Source organism: Rana temporaria, chromosome 1 (genome assembly GCF_905171775.1).
Source record: "Rana temporaria chromosome 1, aRanTem1.1, whole genome shotgun sequence".
Classification (NCBI taxonomy): Eukaryota; Metazoa; Chordata; class Amphibia; order Anura; family Ranidae; genus Rana; species Rana temporaria.
Window position 1 is genome coordinate 336,986,963 of NC_053489.1, and position 18,009 is coordinate 337,004,971.

The window sequence follows — 18,009 nt, forward strand, 5'->3', positions numbered from 1 at the left end:
CTGAGATGCCGGCACCCTTCTCCAGGGCTGGACCGTATATTTGGTTTTGTATGTTTTCTTTTTTTTCCTTGGTCCATACCAGACAACTGTGCCTGCTTGTCTTCCTTTTGTTTTTGCTTTTTTCCTCTTTTGCTGTTTACATTGAAAGTTTCACTGTAGTTTGGGTTGGGATAGGGAGCTCCTGACCCATGCTGTGTACAACCACCTTCCTCCAATAGGGTGGCACCTATTCATTGGCTCTGCTTGAGAGCCTCTGGGGTGCTTTGAGACGGGGTCTCATCCACGCCTTTGGCGGTATAGTACTTTTTGACATATTTTCCTCCTACTCTCACTCTCTATTCTTCCTCTTCTCCTACTCCTTTCCCCTCTTTTGCCTCCCCCTCCTACTCCTTTCCCCTCTTTTGCCTCCCCCCCCTTTTTTTATTTATTATTATTAAGCCTCTTCCCACCGCGGCCATGCCCACGGGTAAAACAGAGCTCATTTGTCTCGTCTCCATCAACGTGAAAGGGTTAAACACCCCGGAGAAACGCTCCATGGTGCAGACAAATCTGACACATATGAAGGCCCACGTGTGTTTCCTTCATTTCCGTGTAGACAAACTACCAAAACTTCATGATCGCCTTTTCCCAATGGTTTGCCATGGTTGTTCCTCTGACTCTAAGTCGAAGGGGGTGTGTATTCTGATCCGGGGCACTACCCCTTGGCAGCTGAAGGACCAGTGGAGCGATGCAGAGGGAAGGGCTCTTTTTGTGAAGGGAACGCTGGGGGGAACCCTGGTGACCTTGGTCAATCTATACCTCCCCAACTCGAATCAGATTGCTTTTTTGGACCCAATTCTGATCATGTTAAGTCATTTTGCTGAAGGGGCAGTGATGCTGGGTGGGGACATGAACTTTGTCATGGACCCAGCTCTGGACTCCTCCAGGAATACATCGCAACTCTCTTATGCAACGCTGAAGAGACTTAAGAAGAACTTCCATGCGTTCCACTTGGTAGACGTGTGGCGTATCCTCCACCCGAGCCGCAGACTACACTTTCTTCTCGCACCCCCACGACTTGTACACCAGGATCAATCTGTTCATGTTGCCTCAATCGCTCTTATCTAGGGTTGCCTCGGCCTCAATTGGCTCTATCACCTTCTCAGACCACGCCCCGCTTCTTGTAGACATTGACCTGCGTCTGCCCTCAGTGAAGCAGCGGATTTGGAAGCTCAACGATTCGCTGATCCAGATGCCAGAGGTGGCCAGGGAGGTGTCCATGGAACTGCGACAATACTTCTCCACAAATGTGGGCCCTGAAGTTGCTCCTACAGTAGTTTGGGAGACACACAAATGCTACATCAGGGGCCTCTTGATCAAAATAGGGTCGCGTATCAAGAAGGAAAGATCGAAACAAATTGTCGATCTTCTGGAGAAAATTAGATCCTTAGAGGCCGTTCATAAACAATCATTGGCTGCCCGGACCCTTGTGGAGCTAACTGCTCTGAGAAACCAGTTCAGGTCCCTGGCCCTATTTAAGGCCAAGGAGGTGATCGCTAAATGCCGCTGCACCTACTATGAACACAGCAACAAGTGCGGTAAGCTGCTGGCACGGGCTCTGAGAGCCCAGAGAGCTTGTACGTTTGTCCCTGAACTTCTTAATGACGTCCACGACAAGGTCCACACTACGGAAGGCATCGCTGACCTATTACGGGAGTACTATACTGCCTTGTATAATCTCCCATGCCCAAAATCTGAGGGGGAAAGATCAGTCGAGCGGAAGAAAATCCGAGAGTACATACGCAAGTCTGGCCTTCCTCGGCTTTCGGAAGTGGAGCTGTCCGATCTTGAAAAACCGATTTCAGTGGAGGAGGTACATTTAGCAATGGCCCAGATGCCCCTGGGCAAGGCCCCGGGCAGCTATTCCCTCCTCTATTATAGGACGTTTGGGGACCTATTGGCCCCAGATTTTGTCTCCGCCTACAACGCAACTGGTGAGGAAACGCCCCTCCCGGGAGATGCTTTGAGGGCCCACATTGCAGTGATCCCAAAGAAGGGGAAAGAACCGCTATGATGCCAAAACTATCGTCCGATCTCACTACTAAATGTGGATCTCAAGGTGTTTACAAAAATCCTATCCATGTGTCTCATAGGCCTGATGCCGCAGCTGATCCACCCTGACCAGGTCAGATTTGTCCCCACTAGAGAAGCGCGCAATAATACTATCAAAGCTATCAATATGATACACGCTGCTTGGATTAGAAAGATCCCACTGTTGCTCCTCTCGACGGACGCAGAGAAAGCGTTCGACAGGGTGAGCTGGCCCTTCCTGTTCGAAACTCTCCGACATATAGGCCTGAGGGAACACATGATGAAGTGGGTGCAAGCAATATATTTCCACCCGTCGGCCCAGGTCAAGGTCTCCTCTTCATTCCAGATAACGAACGGGACAAGACAAGGTTGTCCCCTATCACCTTTGATATTTATTCTTACCCTTGAACCCTTTCTGCGTCTCGTCAGAGACAACCCCAATATCACGGGCCCCCGTCTAGACGCCACCTTGTCCCCGAAGATAGTGGGATTTTCAGATGATTTGCTCTTTTTTCTGACTAATCCCCTAGTGTCTATTCCAAACTTCCAATGTTCCGTATCAACTATCAGAAGTCGGAGGCGCTTGATGTCACCTTGCCCCCCTCACTAGCTGCGTTGGTTCGACTGGACTTTCCTTTCAAGTGGGCTAAGTCCCACATTAAGGACCTGGGCATCCTCCTGCCCGGTAAGATGGAGGATATATTCCCCCTAAATTTCCCTCCTCTTCTGACAGCCATTAAAAAGGACCTGCAGGAGTGGCAGCATGGTATGTTCTCTTGGTTTGGCCGCTATGGCATATTTAAAATGAATATATTGCCTAGATTGCTGTATCATTTTCAAGCCCTCCCTATACAGGTTCCTACCTCCTTTCTAAGAACAGTGAATAGAGTGCTCACCCAGTTTGTGTGGTCCCAGAAACCCCAGAGGTTAGCGCAAACGGTTCTTCGACTACCAAAGCTGAAGGGAGGTGTGGCCTTGTCAGATGCCACTCTTTACCACACAGCATGTCATTTTACCCGCATTCTGATTGGAGCTGCCACAGCGCCTTGAAACAATGGGTGCAAATAGAGCAAAGAGCAATCCCTGACGGGGACGCGGCTGGACTCGCTGCCCTGGTGCCAGCTGCCCCTACCGAGGCAGGTCTCCAGCCATCCTACGGTGGGGTGACGGTCCGGACGGCTTTGAAGGCGTTTCGTGACCTGTCGATTGATCCACTTCCATCCTCACTCACCCCGGTGGTTGGCAAACCGGCCTGCAGCCCGGGACTTAACGACCCTAGATTCCAGGACTTAAAACGTGTTGAGAGATCCCAGGCAAGACAATTCCTTTCCAATGGTCAATGGAAAAGCAGGAAGCAAATCTTGGAAGATCCAGCCCTGACTGGGCTATCTTTCTGGCAAAAGGTACAGCTTTCCCATTACACTAGCTCGCTGCCTTCCCCAAAGGTCTTTGGGAGACAATTAACCCCCTTTGAACTACTAAGCTTAGACCAATCCCCGCTGAGGCATGCGATCTCTTTGACTTACCAATTACTGGTTTCTCCGCCCCCGGAACACAGACCTTATGTCTCCAGATGGGAGCGCGAGTTGGACCTACAACTTACGGACAAACAAGTTGATCGGATCATCCTTTTCACTCATAAGACCTCTATTTGTGCAAGGCTCCAAGAGACGGGATATAAAGTCCTGTCCCGTTGGTATTACACACAGGAAAAGATACACAAGATGTTCCCTCAGAGCACTGACCTATGTTGGAGATGCGGCGAGGAGGTCGGAACGCTCCTTCATGTTTTTTGGTCGTATCGCCTCCTGCGATCCTTTTGGACAGAGGTCCATCGGATCACACATTAATTCACAGATCGGGTGATACCGTTATGCCCTGAGTTCTTCCTTCTGCATCACCACAGGATCCCGGGTAAGGCCTATAGAAGATCCATACTGCCGCTCCTGATCACAGCGGCGAAATGCTGCATCCCCCTGAACTGGAAGCAGACCCAACCTCCGTCAGTGGCCGGTTGGTTGGAGGAGAGTGGCGGATATCCACGCAATGGAGGACTTGGTAGCCACGGAAAAAGACCTGAATGAAAAATTTTCCAAAATATGGTTCCACTGGCACGAATTAATTTACTCAGAAGAGTACGGACGGTTGATGGCCCGGTCCCCCTGAAGGGGGTTGACCCCAAATGCTACCCAGCTGGGATGACTGCGGCTGGACGGTGGTATTTTCCTTTACTCTCCCCCCCCCTTTCTTTTTTTTTCTTCTTTTCCCCCTCTCCCTCTTTTCTCCCTCTATCTTTCGTTTCTTACTTTAATCTCCTTTATCTTCACTATGTCGAACTTGAGAGCCGGTTGTCACTGGGCTCAAACTCAATTTATCCTGTTTCTCTTAAGAAAAAAAATGGGCGGATCCCGCAAAAATGGCCATGCGGAATGCAGAGGACTCCTGCTCCTTGGAAAAACACTGTGAGCTCCCTCGATTACCATATTTCTTTCTTATATGTGATGTTTCCTACGTGTATGAGGGTGTGGGGAATGCTAAACTCACTGTAATATACATTAAGGGTGTCTCTGTATTTCTGTATGTTCTTCCTTCCTAAATAAAGAATTTACAAAAAAAATAACTAGTAAATACCTATTAAATTTCTTCATCTATATCACCTCCGGCGTTCTAGTTTCTGTTCTCTCATTCACTTCCTGGTTTGCAGCACTCGTTCATGTAAGAACTACATTTCCCAGTATGCATTGCGGCAAGGCCCAGTAATTCACACCTACTTGAAGTCTCTACCACGTAGAGAGTGTACTGCCGCACAGATGTAGTTCCCAGGAGGGGGCGAGCACGTCACTGACCACCGCAGTAAAGCCTCCCTTCACTGTGGTGAGTTACAATCAGACAAGCAGGAAGTGAACAGAACAGAGAAGAAATAGAGCAGCTTCTGAGCAAAAACGAACAATGAGGAAGTGAAAAGAGGAATGTCTGCAGGTAAAGGATGCTTATTATGACATTTTTTTTTCCTTTTACAACCCCTTTAAGTAGATTTTGATGTAGATCAGGCATATGCAATTAGCAGACCTCCAGCTGTTGCAAAACTACATGTCCCATCATGCCTCTGCCTCTGGGTGTCATGCTTGTGGCTGTGAGAGTCTTGCTATGCCTCATGGGACTTGTAGTTTAGCAACAGCTGGAGGTCCGCTAATTGCATATCCCTGATGTAGATATTCATTTGATGGACACCTTACAAACCCTTGCACCAGGGGGCACATGATGACTATCTACGTAATATGTCTGTTACAAGTATAAAAAACATTTATTATATTATTAATTCATCAATTTGAATGGCTTCTTGTTGCACCAGTTAAATAGAACCAGGTAATACAATACCTGGTAATAATAATAACCAGGGAAACGTAACTGTTATAATGAACAAGGCATGTCAGTGCACATAAATGAAAATATTTAAAGCTCCACTGTCTTGAACAAGGGGATAATTTCTCTATCCGATCATGCCTTTATGCTCTCTGTCCAACTTTGCATGTTTTTTATAGCCTCTCACGCGTATAACCAATCTTTTTTTTAATAATTCACAAACAGTATTTTATAAATCTCATACATGTGTGACTTCAATTGAGCGCTGAGGGGCCCTGCCGATATATCCAGGTGAGACAGATTATAATTAGTCCTCTTTGCCAGCTGTGATTCTGTCAGATATTTTCATTTTTTTTTTATATCCATTTTTTACATTATTCTCTTTACATTGTTCCTCTAAAGTAGCAATCATTTTTACCCCACCCCTTTTGATGGAATCTGTGAAGTATAATGTGGTTAAGTAAACAACAGACTTATGATTCTCTTATTAAAATCAGTGGAAATTCACCTGATTATGTCACAGCCGAGGCAGTATAGAGAGGGAAGGGAGATCAATAAAAGATTTTAAGACTCCACTTATGTTAAAAAATAAACATTATCCTCTAGGTTATCTATGAAAAATTCCAGGGATTAAAAAAAAATAAAAATTTTTTTTCAGATTCCTACCTGTTGTTATTCTGAAGAAATGGCTGTTTGTTTGTCTGTGTCCATGTGCCCAGTGAATGGGAGTGACCTTTTGATTATTGATCAGCTGCTGTACTTGCAGGGCTCCAATGAGGAAATTGGCAGGGTCTGTGTCCTTTTAGACATGATTAACCATTTGGGAGTATCTCAACAAAACTGAAATGCATGTTGCAGAGGATGCAAGGATGCCCAAAATGAGATTGGCATCTTAGTGTAGACTTCTGGGAAAATCAGTGCGCAAATCATACAAGCAAGAAATTACAGGTAGCCATATTGCATTGCATTTTACAGAAACTGACAGCACCGCAGGTTAAAAAGCAAAGGTACTTTTTAATAACCATATAGTACAATATGGCTCTTGTCGCAATTGCATATGCTATATTATTTATTTATTCTTGCAAGATTTGTTTGCCACGAAAGTTGCCTTACCCAGCTTCCAAGGGTGTATTCTCAGTTTTGGTGTAAGCTTTAAAAGTGTTTATGTACTGGGACCAGGGTTTAAATCCCATGTGTCTCATGAAACAGTCCTGATGGTAAACCTCATATGGAACCTTGTACATCCTGGAGTCACCAATTTATCTTAATAGGCAGACGTCCTTATGGCAGTTAAACAGCAGCAACAACAAGAGTGTGAGGCATCAGGCCTCAAGCTTTCTTTTTGTAGACTGGGGGCCAGCTCTTACTGGTGGCCGTTGGCGAGAATCTATTTCTATGTGTACCTTATATGCGAACATCTGTGGGAAGTAGCGTCGCAACCACATTTGTACCACGTACAAAACAATGGCTAGCCCTGCCGCTGTTCACATGTAACTGGTTGTCTGATTAGAAACTCTGACTTGCCTTGGACACGGCCAGTTTGCAGCCAGGGATGGCATGGCCTGATCCCTTTTATTAAAACCCATAGTGCTTGCATGTTCATCTGGGCTTTCTCTCACAATATTTTCAGTCTTGGCCTCTCTAGTGTACTGTTCTTGGAAAATGTTTTATCTCCTTAAGGGCCCTTTCACACGGGCGGACAAACGGTACGTTTTTTACAAGTCCGTTTACGCAAAGATCCGCTTTTTCAGACGAAAGAAAACCATTTTTTTCTTCCGTCTGGCGGAACGGATCGGATGAATACGGACACACGGTCCGTATTCATCAGATTCCCCATAGGGGAGAGCGGAGGAAAGACAGGGCGGTCTCTGCACAGTGTGCGGGGACCGCCCTGTCCGCCGACAGCTCAGCGGGGATTTACGGATGATCCCCGCTGAGCAGACGGATACACACGGGGCAGATCAATACGGATCCGCTCCGTGTGAAAGAGCCCTAAGGGAGGCTCTGTTGATGGGCTTTGGACTTGATGGCATCAGCTGGACATGTGTTGATGGCATCAGCTGGACATCAGTTCAAGGCACTTCTGATATTGTTCATTTACAAGTACAGTTGACCAGCAATTAACATCCCTTCCTGTATTTGATCTGCTTCAAGTGGGTTTAAAACTCCAATAGAAGTGTACAGGAATAAAATAAAAAAACTGAAGCAAACAAAGGCCCCTTAACACTGGCCCTATTGATCCCTGTGCTAACTCTTATTTCAACTAATCCTCTGAACATCGCTATCCCACTTTACACCCTTCTGCAGCTTTAGTCACATCACGTACTTGTAATGAGGTATGCCCAATGTTGTGCAGACAGCTGGATCCTTGAGAAATCTTCTGTGCAGAAATGCCTGTCCTCTTCCTGTCTCTCAACTCCTGGTGCTGCAATGGTGGTTAACAACTTTAGGTCTTCCTGCAGAGCAGCTGTAGAGATGATCAGACAAGGACATGCCCAATCATTCCCCTTCCTCTACTGAGAAAGTGCTGTCATTGATTTCTGTCTGTAACACGATCTGTGAATGTGGGAGAGAATCATGCGACTGATCAGAATCTCTCCTATTTCCAGATCTTGTTACAGGCATTTTAATCAGTGAAATAATTGTTCTCAATGGAGAAGGAGGAAGGAAGAGGCCTAACCCTGCCAGACCAGCTGTACTGAAGTTCTGCCTGGAGACCCAAAGCTGTTAAATACTGCAGCACTGGAGGCTTAAAGACAGGAATAGCGAAGCAAAGGGGCACTGTGTGATGAGGAAAGAGGAGCTGCAGGGCATGGCAGTTGGTAAAGTAGGGGGTAACAGGTGCACTTTTTTGTAAGGCAAGGGGTAGCTACAGGCGCAGGAAGCGGCAATAGAAGGGTGGGGAGGTGCAGACACAACGGGTGGTGAAAGAATACAGGTGCAGGCATGGCGTGTGTTGAGAGGGGCTATAGGGTGTGAATGGAGGTGTAGGAGTGAGGCAATAGCATGGTGGGTGGTGAGAAAATGAGGGTAGAGCCCAAAGCTTTTGAGCTAAGACTGCTCCTGGACAGCATGCTGTCTGACCATATATTCTGAGCACTGCTAAATGAGAGGAGACAAGATATGAGGGCCCAACACAAACAAGTGCCAAGCAGCTGTTCTTGCCCATGTACCCCACCTGAGCAGTCATTCATTCTCCTAGCTCCTGCATCGGCACTACAGAATAGGCTCCAGCACCAGCACTACATAACTTTTTGTGGAAAAAAAAAACCTGTAACTTAGGCATTATATTATTCACATAAATATATAATGAAATAAAAAACACAAATAAGGTCCCTAAACAGCAACATGTGGATTACACCAAAGCTTTTGGGTGAGTATTGGATACTTTTTATGATTATAGAGTTAAAATATGACATTGTTGCCTTGGGCCTCTTTCACACGGGCTGTCCGATCAGATCTGTAAATTTTTCAGGTGGACCTAATTGGACCTTCCAGTCTCTTCTATGTAGTGAAAGATTTCCGCAGACACATTTGCTGACACCCTGCTGGCACCTGCCGCCATCCGATCCTGTCCGCCAAAAACATACCATTGTTGGTCCTATTCCCCATCTGTCCAACGGATCAGATTGCATCAGACTATGTCTGTTCTGCAGAGCGGACACAGACCTGTCATCCGTCTGCTCAGCAGGGATCAGCAGAGAGATCCTCCACTGAGCAAGCAGATTCCACTTAGTGGAGGCACCTGTGCGAAAATCTTTGTTCAGACAAACCTACTATGATTTTATTTGGATGTTCTGTAAACTCATTATTTTATTCCATGTGTGTTTAATTGTTTTACCGAAGCAAAGAAAAGCTCACCTAAACCTAAAGTACAATTCCAGGATTTACCTAACTAGTCTAATACATGGCCCATTGACCTCCTAACACATATGCTCAACTTGTGTAAAAAAGATGTACTATATATAATTACCTATTTTCAGCCAGCTTTGGTCTGGTCACATGCTTCCCTGTGTCAGCCAGCCGTGGCTGCAGGGGAGAGGAGAAAGCGTTCGGCAACAGCTAGTAAAGCCTGCAGTGGTGACTTCACCCATAAGCTCCTATGGCCCATCAACTGTTGCTGCTCTTTTCTCTTCCCTGCAGGTACCGCTGACTGACACGGAAGCCTGATCATGTGACTAGACCAAATCGGGCTGATCTGAACACATAGGTGTTAGGAGGGGGAGGGAACATTTTTCAGACTAGTTAGGTTTATCTCGGAATTCTACATTAAAAGGGGGCTTTAAGATCATAAGAAGATAAGATCATATTACTTCATTAATTAGAAAGTGCACTTATGAGGTATGTTTATATTGAACACACAAAGCTTGATTAAAGCAAGACATGCAATTGCTTTATGCATTACTTGTAACAATTGATCCTTAAAGGGGTTGTCAAGGTTTGATTTTTATTTTTTAAATAGGTTCCTTTAAGCTAGTGCATTGTTGGTTCACTTACCTTTTCCTTCGATTTCCCTTCTAAATGTTTTTTTCTTTGTTTTCTTTGTCTGAACTTCTCACTTCCTGTTCCTCCTCAGTAAGGTGTTCAGTAAGCTGTTCTAAATGACTTTCCACCCTTCAGATGATGGTGGAAAGCTTACTGAGGAGAAACAGGAAGTGATAAATTCAAACAAAGAAAAAAAACATTTAGAAGGGAAATCGAAGGAAAAGGTAAGTGAACCAACAATGCACTAGCTTAAAGGAACCTATTTAGAAAATAAAAGCCAAACCTTTACAACCCCTTTAAAGTGTGCTTTAACAGGTACTTTCAATTGATGGAAATGATAATTTTCACCAAATGAATAGCAGTATCAGTCCAAAGTAAAGCTATGCATGATTTTGTAGGATAGTCTACTAAAGCAAAACTATACTGTACATATAATAAAACTGACGTGTGAAAATTGGCTAACGGATAAAAAGGTAATAAGATACAATAATACAATTTTCATCAAGTCTAATGCTATGTAATGTTTCATTATGTTCATCAATACATTCTATAGGATTCAAACAATGTATAGAACAGCATTATCGGTCAAATGTACACTTACATACCTGGAATGGACTGTGCTGTTGCCTCTGAGGTGATATTAGGGGTGGTATTTGGCTGCTGCTGGCTGGAACTTACTTCAGGCTCTGCATTCATTGACGGGGAGAGGGCCATGTCACTGGATAACGATGGCTTCAGTACAGGTGGGAGAAGCTCTTCAGTGACCTCTTTCTTTTCCTGTCCTGGCAACTGAAGTGCTGATAAAGGTATGTTAATAGGTTGGCTAGGATTTCCTGTGGAAGTACTGACTGGCAGCTGTATTCCCTTCTGCTGATTGACAGCTGGAGGGGTAGATGGTATTTTGCTTTGGGAGGACAATTGTGGTCTCACAGGCTTTTGAGGTGTGGGTCTTTGCAGGACCAGTGAAGAAGGTGCAATAGCTTGTACTTCAAGCTCGTTATTTAGTGATGGTGGCAAAATGTTAGGCGGTTTGGATGGTCCCACAAAAGGGTCTGTGTTGGCAGTTTGGTTCTTCGGCTTGGCCATTTGTGTCAGGGCCAGTGAAGGACCATCAACACCTCCAGTAAGTTCAGCATTAGCAACAATATAGTAGTCTTCAGGTTTTTCCTGTTTAATTTTTTTCACAATCAGATCATTACTGTCCTCATCCACAATGTGCGACTGAGATCCAGAAAGAGAATGGATACCACCACCACTGGACCTCTTGCGGGTAACATTAGGTGACCGCTGGACTCTGCCTTCAAAGTCACTGTCATCATCTGTTGCAGAAGATTCACATACCATGTCAAATAATGTGGTTTCATCTTCATATTCTTCTACAGGCTCATCCAGCTCTGAAGGTTCGCTACAGTAGGAAAAGTCACAGGAGTCTCTTGTTCTATTACAGTCAAGTTTTGATTTTACTGGTCTCCCAGGGTACCTATCCAAAGGACTTGTCTGAGTCTCTGAGGGCACACCTATTATACTAGGACTATCTGAGTTGAAGCTTCTACTGTCCTGGAAACAGACTCTCTCCTGAGGACCAGCCCTACATGTTGTAGTCAATGGCCAGTGGTATGCATGGCCAGCACTGCATCCCCACATAGCTGTAAGAGTTCCATGGGAGCCCTCAGAAAGTAAGTGCTTTAGGTTTGGAATAAGGCTACAAATTGTCCCATGACTATGAGCCCAACTCACTAATTTGGCAAGGTTTTCTGAAGATGTATGAAGACAGTCTTCCATTTTGGTAAATCAAGAAGTATCTTCCTGTAAGTTAAAATAGACAAATGAATAAAGAATTCAGATCTATTTAGAACCAGTTAAACAATAATTATTTTATAAACATTTAAGGCACCTATTTAAACCTTAACACATAAAAAACACCTAAGGCCTCGTGCACACTGGTCTTTTTTGCAGATGCTCCTAGGTGCGGCTGGTGTTTTTTTTCCCCTTCTTTTAAACTCCCCTTTATGTTAGCCTATGTGTCCATGCACAGATAGACTTTTGAAGAAAAAGTGTTACTGCGCTGATCTAATTGTCCAAAGAATACAATCTCTGGGAGTGTTATATAAACTGTGAACTAATTTAGTGCACAAACAACCATATATAAAATATTATATCAGGTACAACAACATACTTGATATACTGTGTGGATAAACATATGTGAATCAATCAATCTTATACAAAAAATACATAAGTAAAAAAATATATATATTTATATATATTGCATGCATAGTGCAGTGAACGCAATACTTGAAATGTGACCAAAGGTTAGTTGTCAGCATAAACATCAATGCACCATAATACTCCTGTGAAGAAAAAAATGGCCACTAATGATGCTCTAAACAAACAAAAACAAAACAAAAACAAAAACAGAGACTCCCAAGTATAAAATGCGCAAGCAGCACTTGAAAAGTCCAACACTGGAACGGCAGACAATATTGCTATTACACAATAAATTCCAATGAAGTAAGGGGGTTCAATGCTGGTATTGCTGGTTACATATAAAAAGGTGCAACTGTCTCTTCCACCCGACAAAGATGTGCCACCATCACCAATGGTTAAACTCAACACTCACCAGACCCCGGATAATAAAAGGCCCCAAAATTGTATCTTTCTTTGTCCTTCACTGGGTGTTTCCTCCTTCTCCCTCTTACAAGATATCCTTATTTCCTCAAAAACAAGGGGCTCATCATAGTGTAGTATGTAAAAAAACTTATTTAATAAAATAATAAAAACAGACAGCTTGAAGTTGAAGCTGTCTGGCCGCACATGGAGGGGGAAGCACACCAACGCGCTGGGACCGTTTGTAGCAATACATGAGAGCAGGAGCGGGGTATGCACACCTTCCGAGACACAACACAAACGCTGGTCAGCGGCTATAACGTTTGACACTGCCAGAGATACTCAGTGCCGGTCAGAGGCACTTTTTCTTGTAAGTGCACTGTTTTTATTATTTTAATAAATACGTTTTTTACATACTACACTATGATGAGCCCCTTGCTTTTGAGGAAATAAGGATATCTTGTAAGAGGGAGAAGGAGGAAACACCCAGTGACGGACAAAGAAAGATACCATTTTGGGGCCTTTTATTATCCGGGGTCTGGTGAGTGTTGAGTTTAACCATTGGTGATGGTGGCACATCTTTGTCGGGTGGAAGAGACAGTTGCACCTTTTTATATGTAACCAGCAATACCAGCATTGAACCCCCTTACTTCATTGGAATTTATTGTGTAATACCAATATTGTCTGCCATTCCAGTGTTGGACTTTTCAAGTGCTGCTTGCGCATTTTATACTTGGGACTCTGTTTTTTTTTTTTGTTTTTTTGTTTTTGCTTTTGTTTGTTTAGAGCATCATTAGTGGCCATTTTTTTCTTCACAGGAGTATTATGGTGCATTGATGTTTATGCTGACAACTAACCTTTGGTCACATTTCAAGTATTGCGTTCACTGCACTATCCATGCAATATATATATATATATATATATATATATATATATATATATATATATATATATATATATATATCTTTTTTTACTTATGTATTTTTTGTATAAGATTGATTGATTCACGTATGTTTATCCACACAGTATATCAAGTATGTTGTTGTACCTGATATAATATTTTATATATGGTTGTTTGTGCACTAAATTAGTTCACAGTTTATATAACACTCCCAGAGATTGTATTATTTGGACAATTAGATCAGTGCATTAACACTTTTTCTTCATATGCACATTTAATCCCTCTTTTGAAAGTTTACACAGTATTGTAGCAGATCACGTATAATTGTAATATATTTCTTTTGCGCCGGTGACACCTATAATAACAGATAGACTTTTAGCAGTGTTTACTGGCAGGAGAGTTCAGGAACAGGATGAAAAACACTCCTCCAGTGCATCCAGGAGCAGCAGAGTTTGGGCAAAAAAAAAAAAAAAAAAAGTTTAACGCATGTAAACGCCTCTAAACACATTTAGCACTTGAGCGTTAATTCATTTCAATGGCCAAAATAAAATATTTACTCTGGCCAATGAAATGAATTAACACCCAAGCTTGATGCCTGTAAATGCACCTGAACACTTGTACAAGCTTCAGGTGGTTTTTCTGCAAAAATGCCGCTGGCTTCTAAGAGTTGAAAATAAAAACATCCTATGTACATGAGGCCTAAATATGCCTTTTATGCAGCCTCCTGGTGATCTTTTGCAATCCTTTGGAATTCCTAGCACTTGAAGCATCTTAACATATTTATATCAACAAAACTACTTAAATATATGAAAGCAGATTCCAGTAATATCTTCAAAAGCTGTCCAATAAAGATAACATTTCTCATTCGCCTTGCTTTAGACACATTATAAAGTGGTTTTCTACGTAAAGCGCAACTTCACTTGCCCGTTATTTTTTTCCCCCCTCTTCTCTCCTCCACTTGTTTTTTTTTTAGGACAAGCATACTCACACAGCCATTGAATCAAGCAGTGTCCTGCTGTGGACCCCTGGTTTGTTGCTGCATGCTGGGTCCTGTACCGCCACCTTCTTTTCTGACATCATTGGGAGTCAACTGTCGATTCTTGGTTCAGGCAGCCTCCTGATGATGCACAGTCAGCTGTGTTGAAGCTGATGCTTCCTGGGATTTGTGACATGCATATCCCAGGAGGCTCCAGCAGCTGGGGAGATGTTATGCTCCCCTAAGCAAGAATGTCGATGGGAGGCAGGGTGCAGTGTGCAAGATAAAGTGAATTAAATCAGCTTTTAAGATAGTGGGGAAGGTGGGGGGATGGGTTTGTAGGGAGGAATATCATTTATTTATTTTATGAGCGAAGGTTCACTTAAAATTTCTGACAAGCTTATCATATAAAATGTAAACATGCTATAAACAGATCTAAAAGAGTCTGATTAGATTTTTCTTAACCGCAGCTCGTTCTGTTATTGCCAAATGTTGGCGCCAACCCGACCCACCAACCTTAGCCGCTTGGGCTTGTGAAATTACCCAAATTGAACACTTGGAGAATATGGTAGCATGGGATGAAGACAAATACGACTCTCAAACTAATTTGGACTGTTTGGGATAATTTCCACCTTTGATGCGTTTACCTCTACTCTGCTGTAGAATGTTGGGTTGTCCCGGGATCCTCTCATCAGCCTATGTTCTCTTCTATCGTTTCTATAGATACTCATGGCCTTTTTTCCCTTTCCCCTATTTTTTATTGATCATTTATCTTTTTTTTCCCCTTCCCTCTCCCCATCCCCTCCCCTTTTTTTGCTGTTTTTTTTTTTTTGTTTTGCTGCTCCTGGATATACTAATTTTGCTCCTCTATCAAAATACTTCCAGTGGTGCGGTCTCTATGGAATTATAGGGGTTATTTACGAAAGGTAAGTCCACTTTGCACTACAAGTGCACTTTCAAGTGCAGTCGCTATAGATCCGAGGGGGACATGCATGGAAAATAAAAAACAGCATTTTAGCTTGCAGACGATTGGATGGTAAAATCAGCAGAGCTTCCCCTCAGATCTACAGCGACTGCACTTCCAAGAGCACTTGTAGTGCAAAGTGGATTTGCCTTTCGTAAATAACCCCCTATGTGTGCCCATCACACCCCTAATACAAAGCTATGGGTTTTGTTGCCCCCCCCCCCCCCCCCCCCACTATTAAGACCCATGTCTCTGTATCTTATTTGATCTTAAATATATTATGGAAATGTGGGATGCTTCCTAATCTTGACATTTGTATTCTTGCTATGCACTACCTACAATGGCGAACACTGCTAAGATCAAGTTCCTCTGACCCTTTTGTATTTACTGACATGCTATTGTTTTTGTCGATTTGTCTTTTTATGTTTTATTGCAATACTAATAAAAAAAAAGATTAAACATTAAATGTAAAAATGCAATCAAAATAAGCCATACTAACCAATCAAAATCATTAATATACAAAAAGCTAATATCTCATGTGTTGCCATGGGTTAGGACACTATGTAGTTACCGCACTTTGGCATTAAATAATAAGCTCCGTTGAACTGAGCTTTACATTAGCTTATTGCTCCACTGGCATATGCTCATTTCACTGGCTTGTCTTTGCATATGCCAGTGTAAACTTTAGGACTCACTTACATAGCGACCAGTGGTTAAGTAGCTTACCCTGACACAGGGACAAACAGAGACTGAAGTTCTAGAGCCAGTAATCAGAAGAATACCCTAAGGCCTGGTTCACACCGGTGCAACATGAGATCCGAATTTTGAGAGCACAAGTCGCATGACATGTCAAATTCAATGTTTCCCTATGAGAGCCGTTTAAAGAGGAACTGCAGTCTGCTCACATAATTTGTAATAAAAACATCTTTGCCATTCTGAAGCTTCCCTCCAACCACTTTGCATATTATTTTATATATATACTGATTCTGTACTTGCCAAATATGCTGCAGAAATATCCCTCCACTAAGTCTGGCTGCATCATTTTAACTGTGGGCAGCTGAAGCTGCTGCCTGTGCACTTCCTGGATTTACACACAGAGGCACGCCTCCAGCTCTGCAGCTCTCATTGGCCCTCTTATGACTCATCTTCCCTCCCTTCCTGGAAAACTCTCACGAGAGTGGGAGAGCTGTGCATGATGTCATAAGCCTAAGCTAATGACCAGACAAGAAACAGGAAGTGGGCTCTATAAGGTATTTACTGTCAGAAAAAAAAATGTTTAAAGTGTTTGTTAACCCCCCCCCCCCCCCAAAAAAAAATGATCCTGCTCTTTTAAAGCATGTTATATGACACAGTGCTTGTCCCGTGTCATTTGACTCCTTGTAACCCTTAAAAAAACTGTCTGATCCTGCCAGTTTCTCCCCACCCATCTGTAAACTGACCACGGTGTATCATGGCTGCCGAGACCAGACACTGTAGTCAGTCTACGTGCCTCTGTCATCAGCAGGCTGCAATCCTCTCTGCTCCTGTTTCCTCCTCCCCCTCTGTGTGTGAGCTGTGCCTCCCCCTCCTGCTGCTCTCATAACACTAACCTGTATACACCATCAGCACTGCCTCCTATTGCAGTGTTCCCCCCCTGTGAATGATTTCCAAATTTAAATGCTGTAAATACCTCATGTAAGAGCCGAGATTGGGATCACATGACCAGCCAGCTCTTTCCTCCTCTCCTCCAGACTTACATCAGCAGAGGAATATCAGCTCTGCCCACTGCAGGTGGGCAGTTTTCCTGCAGGTTTTCTCTTCAGATTTACCAAAACCATCTAATATGAGGTCCAACCTCAAGAGTTTCAATTTGTATGCAATCAAGCAGGCCCTTGCACTACATGGTTTTGGTAAACGTGAAGAGAAAACCTGCAGGAAAACTGATAGTGTGTATGGGGCTTCAGAGAAGGAAAGGAGAAAGCTGGCCAGTCATGTGATCGCAATCTCGGCAATGAAATTAGGTATTTGCAGCATTTATATTTTTATAAATCACACACAGAGGGGATACTACAATAGGAGGCAGTCCTGATGCTGTATACAGGTTAGAGTGGCTTAACAACCACTTTAACTAACCAAAGTTAAAAAAACAAGGACAGAGGATTTAATAGATGGAAAGTTGAAAAAAAAATACTGAAGGTCCGCTTAAACCTATTCTAAAGTCGGATCAGTTAAATGCTATTAAATGTACACAGAGCATGGAAATGCAATTATTTTAGTAAATATAAACAGCTAAATGCCTTTCTCATCAGTAGTATAGCAGTCTTGTGATTTCTATCAGTTCCTGGTGAAGCTTGTAGGAGAAGTTTTCATACTGCACTGAACTGTCCTATGAGGCTGCAGGGCTCCCTCTGTCTGGACAGTGCTGACTGGCCCTGTGCTGATCACATGCACTCTCCCCCAAAAAAAAAAACTCTCTAGCAATACACACCAAACTGTGCATGTGCAGCCTGACTCCAAAGGCTCTGTCTTATCCGGACTTGTCCAGGGGGGCCGTGCAGGAGGGGGATGAACTGTGCATGAGGCCGCGTACACACGGTCGAACATGTCCGCTGAAACTGGTCCGCGGACCAGTTTCCGCGGACATGTCCGACCGTGTGTACGGCCTAG

At 43.5% G+C, this 18,009-nt stretch overlaps 1 protein-coding gene across 3 annotated transcripts in view; it reads right to left on the minus strand.

Moving 5' to 3' along the window:
- Positions 1–18,009, minus strand: part of KIAA1958 (KIAA1958 ortholog) — a 95,407-nt gene that overhangs the window by 45,354 nt on the left and 32,044 nt on the right. For all 3 annotated transcript variants that reach the window (XM_040361216.1, XM_040361209.1, XM_040361200.1), the window contains exon 2: positions 10,524–11,724. In XM_040361216.1, the coding sequence (XP_040217150.1) occupies positions 10,524–11,700 (1,177 nt within the window). In that variant the 5' untranslated portion in view covers positions 11,701–11,724. The remainder of the gene's footprint in view (positions 1–10,523; positions 11,725–18,009) is intronic.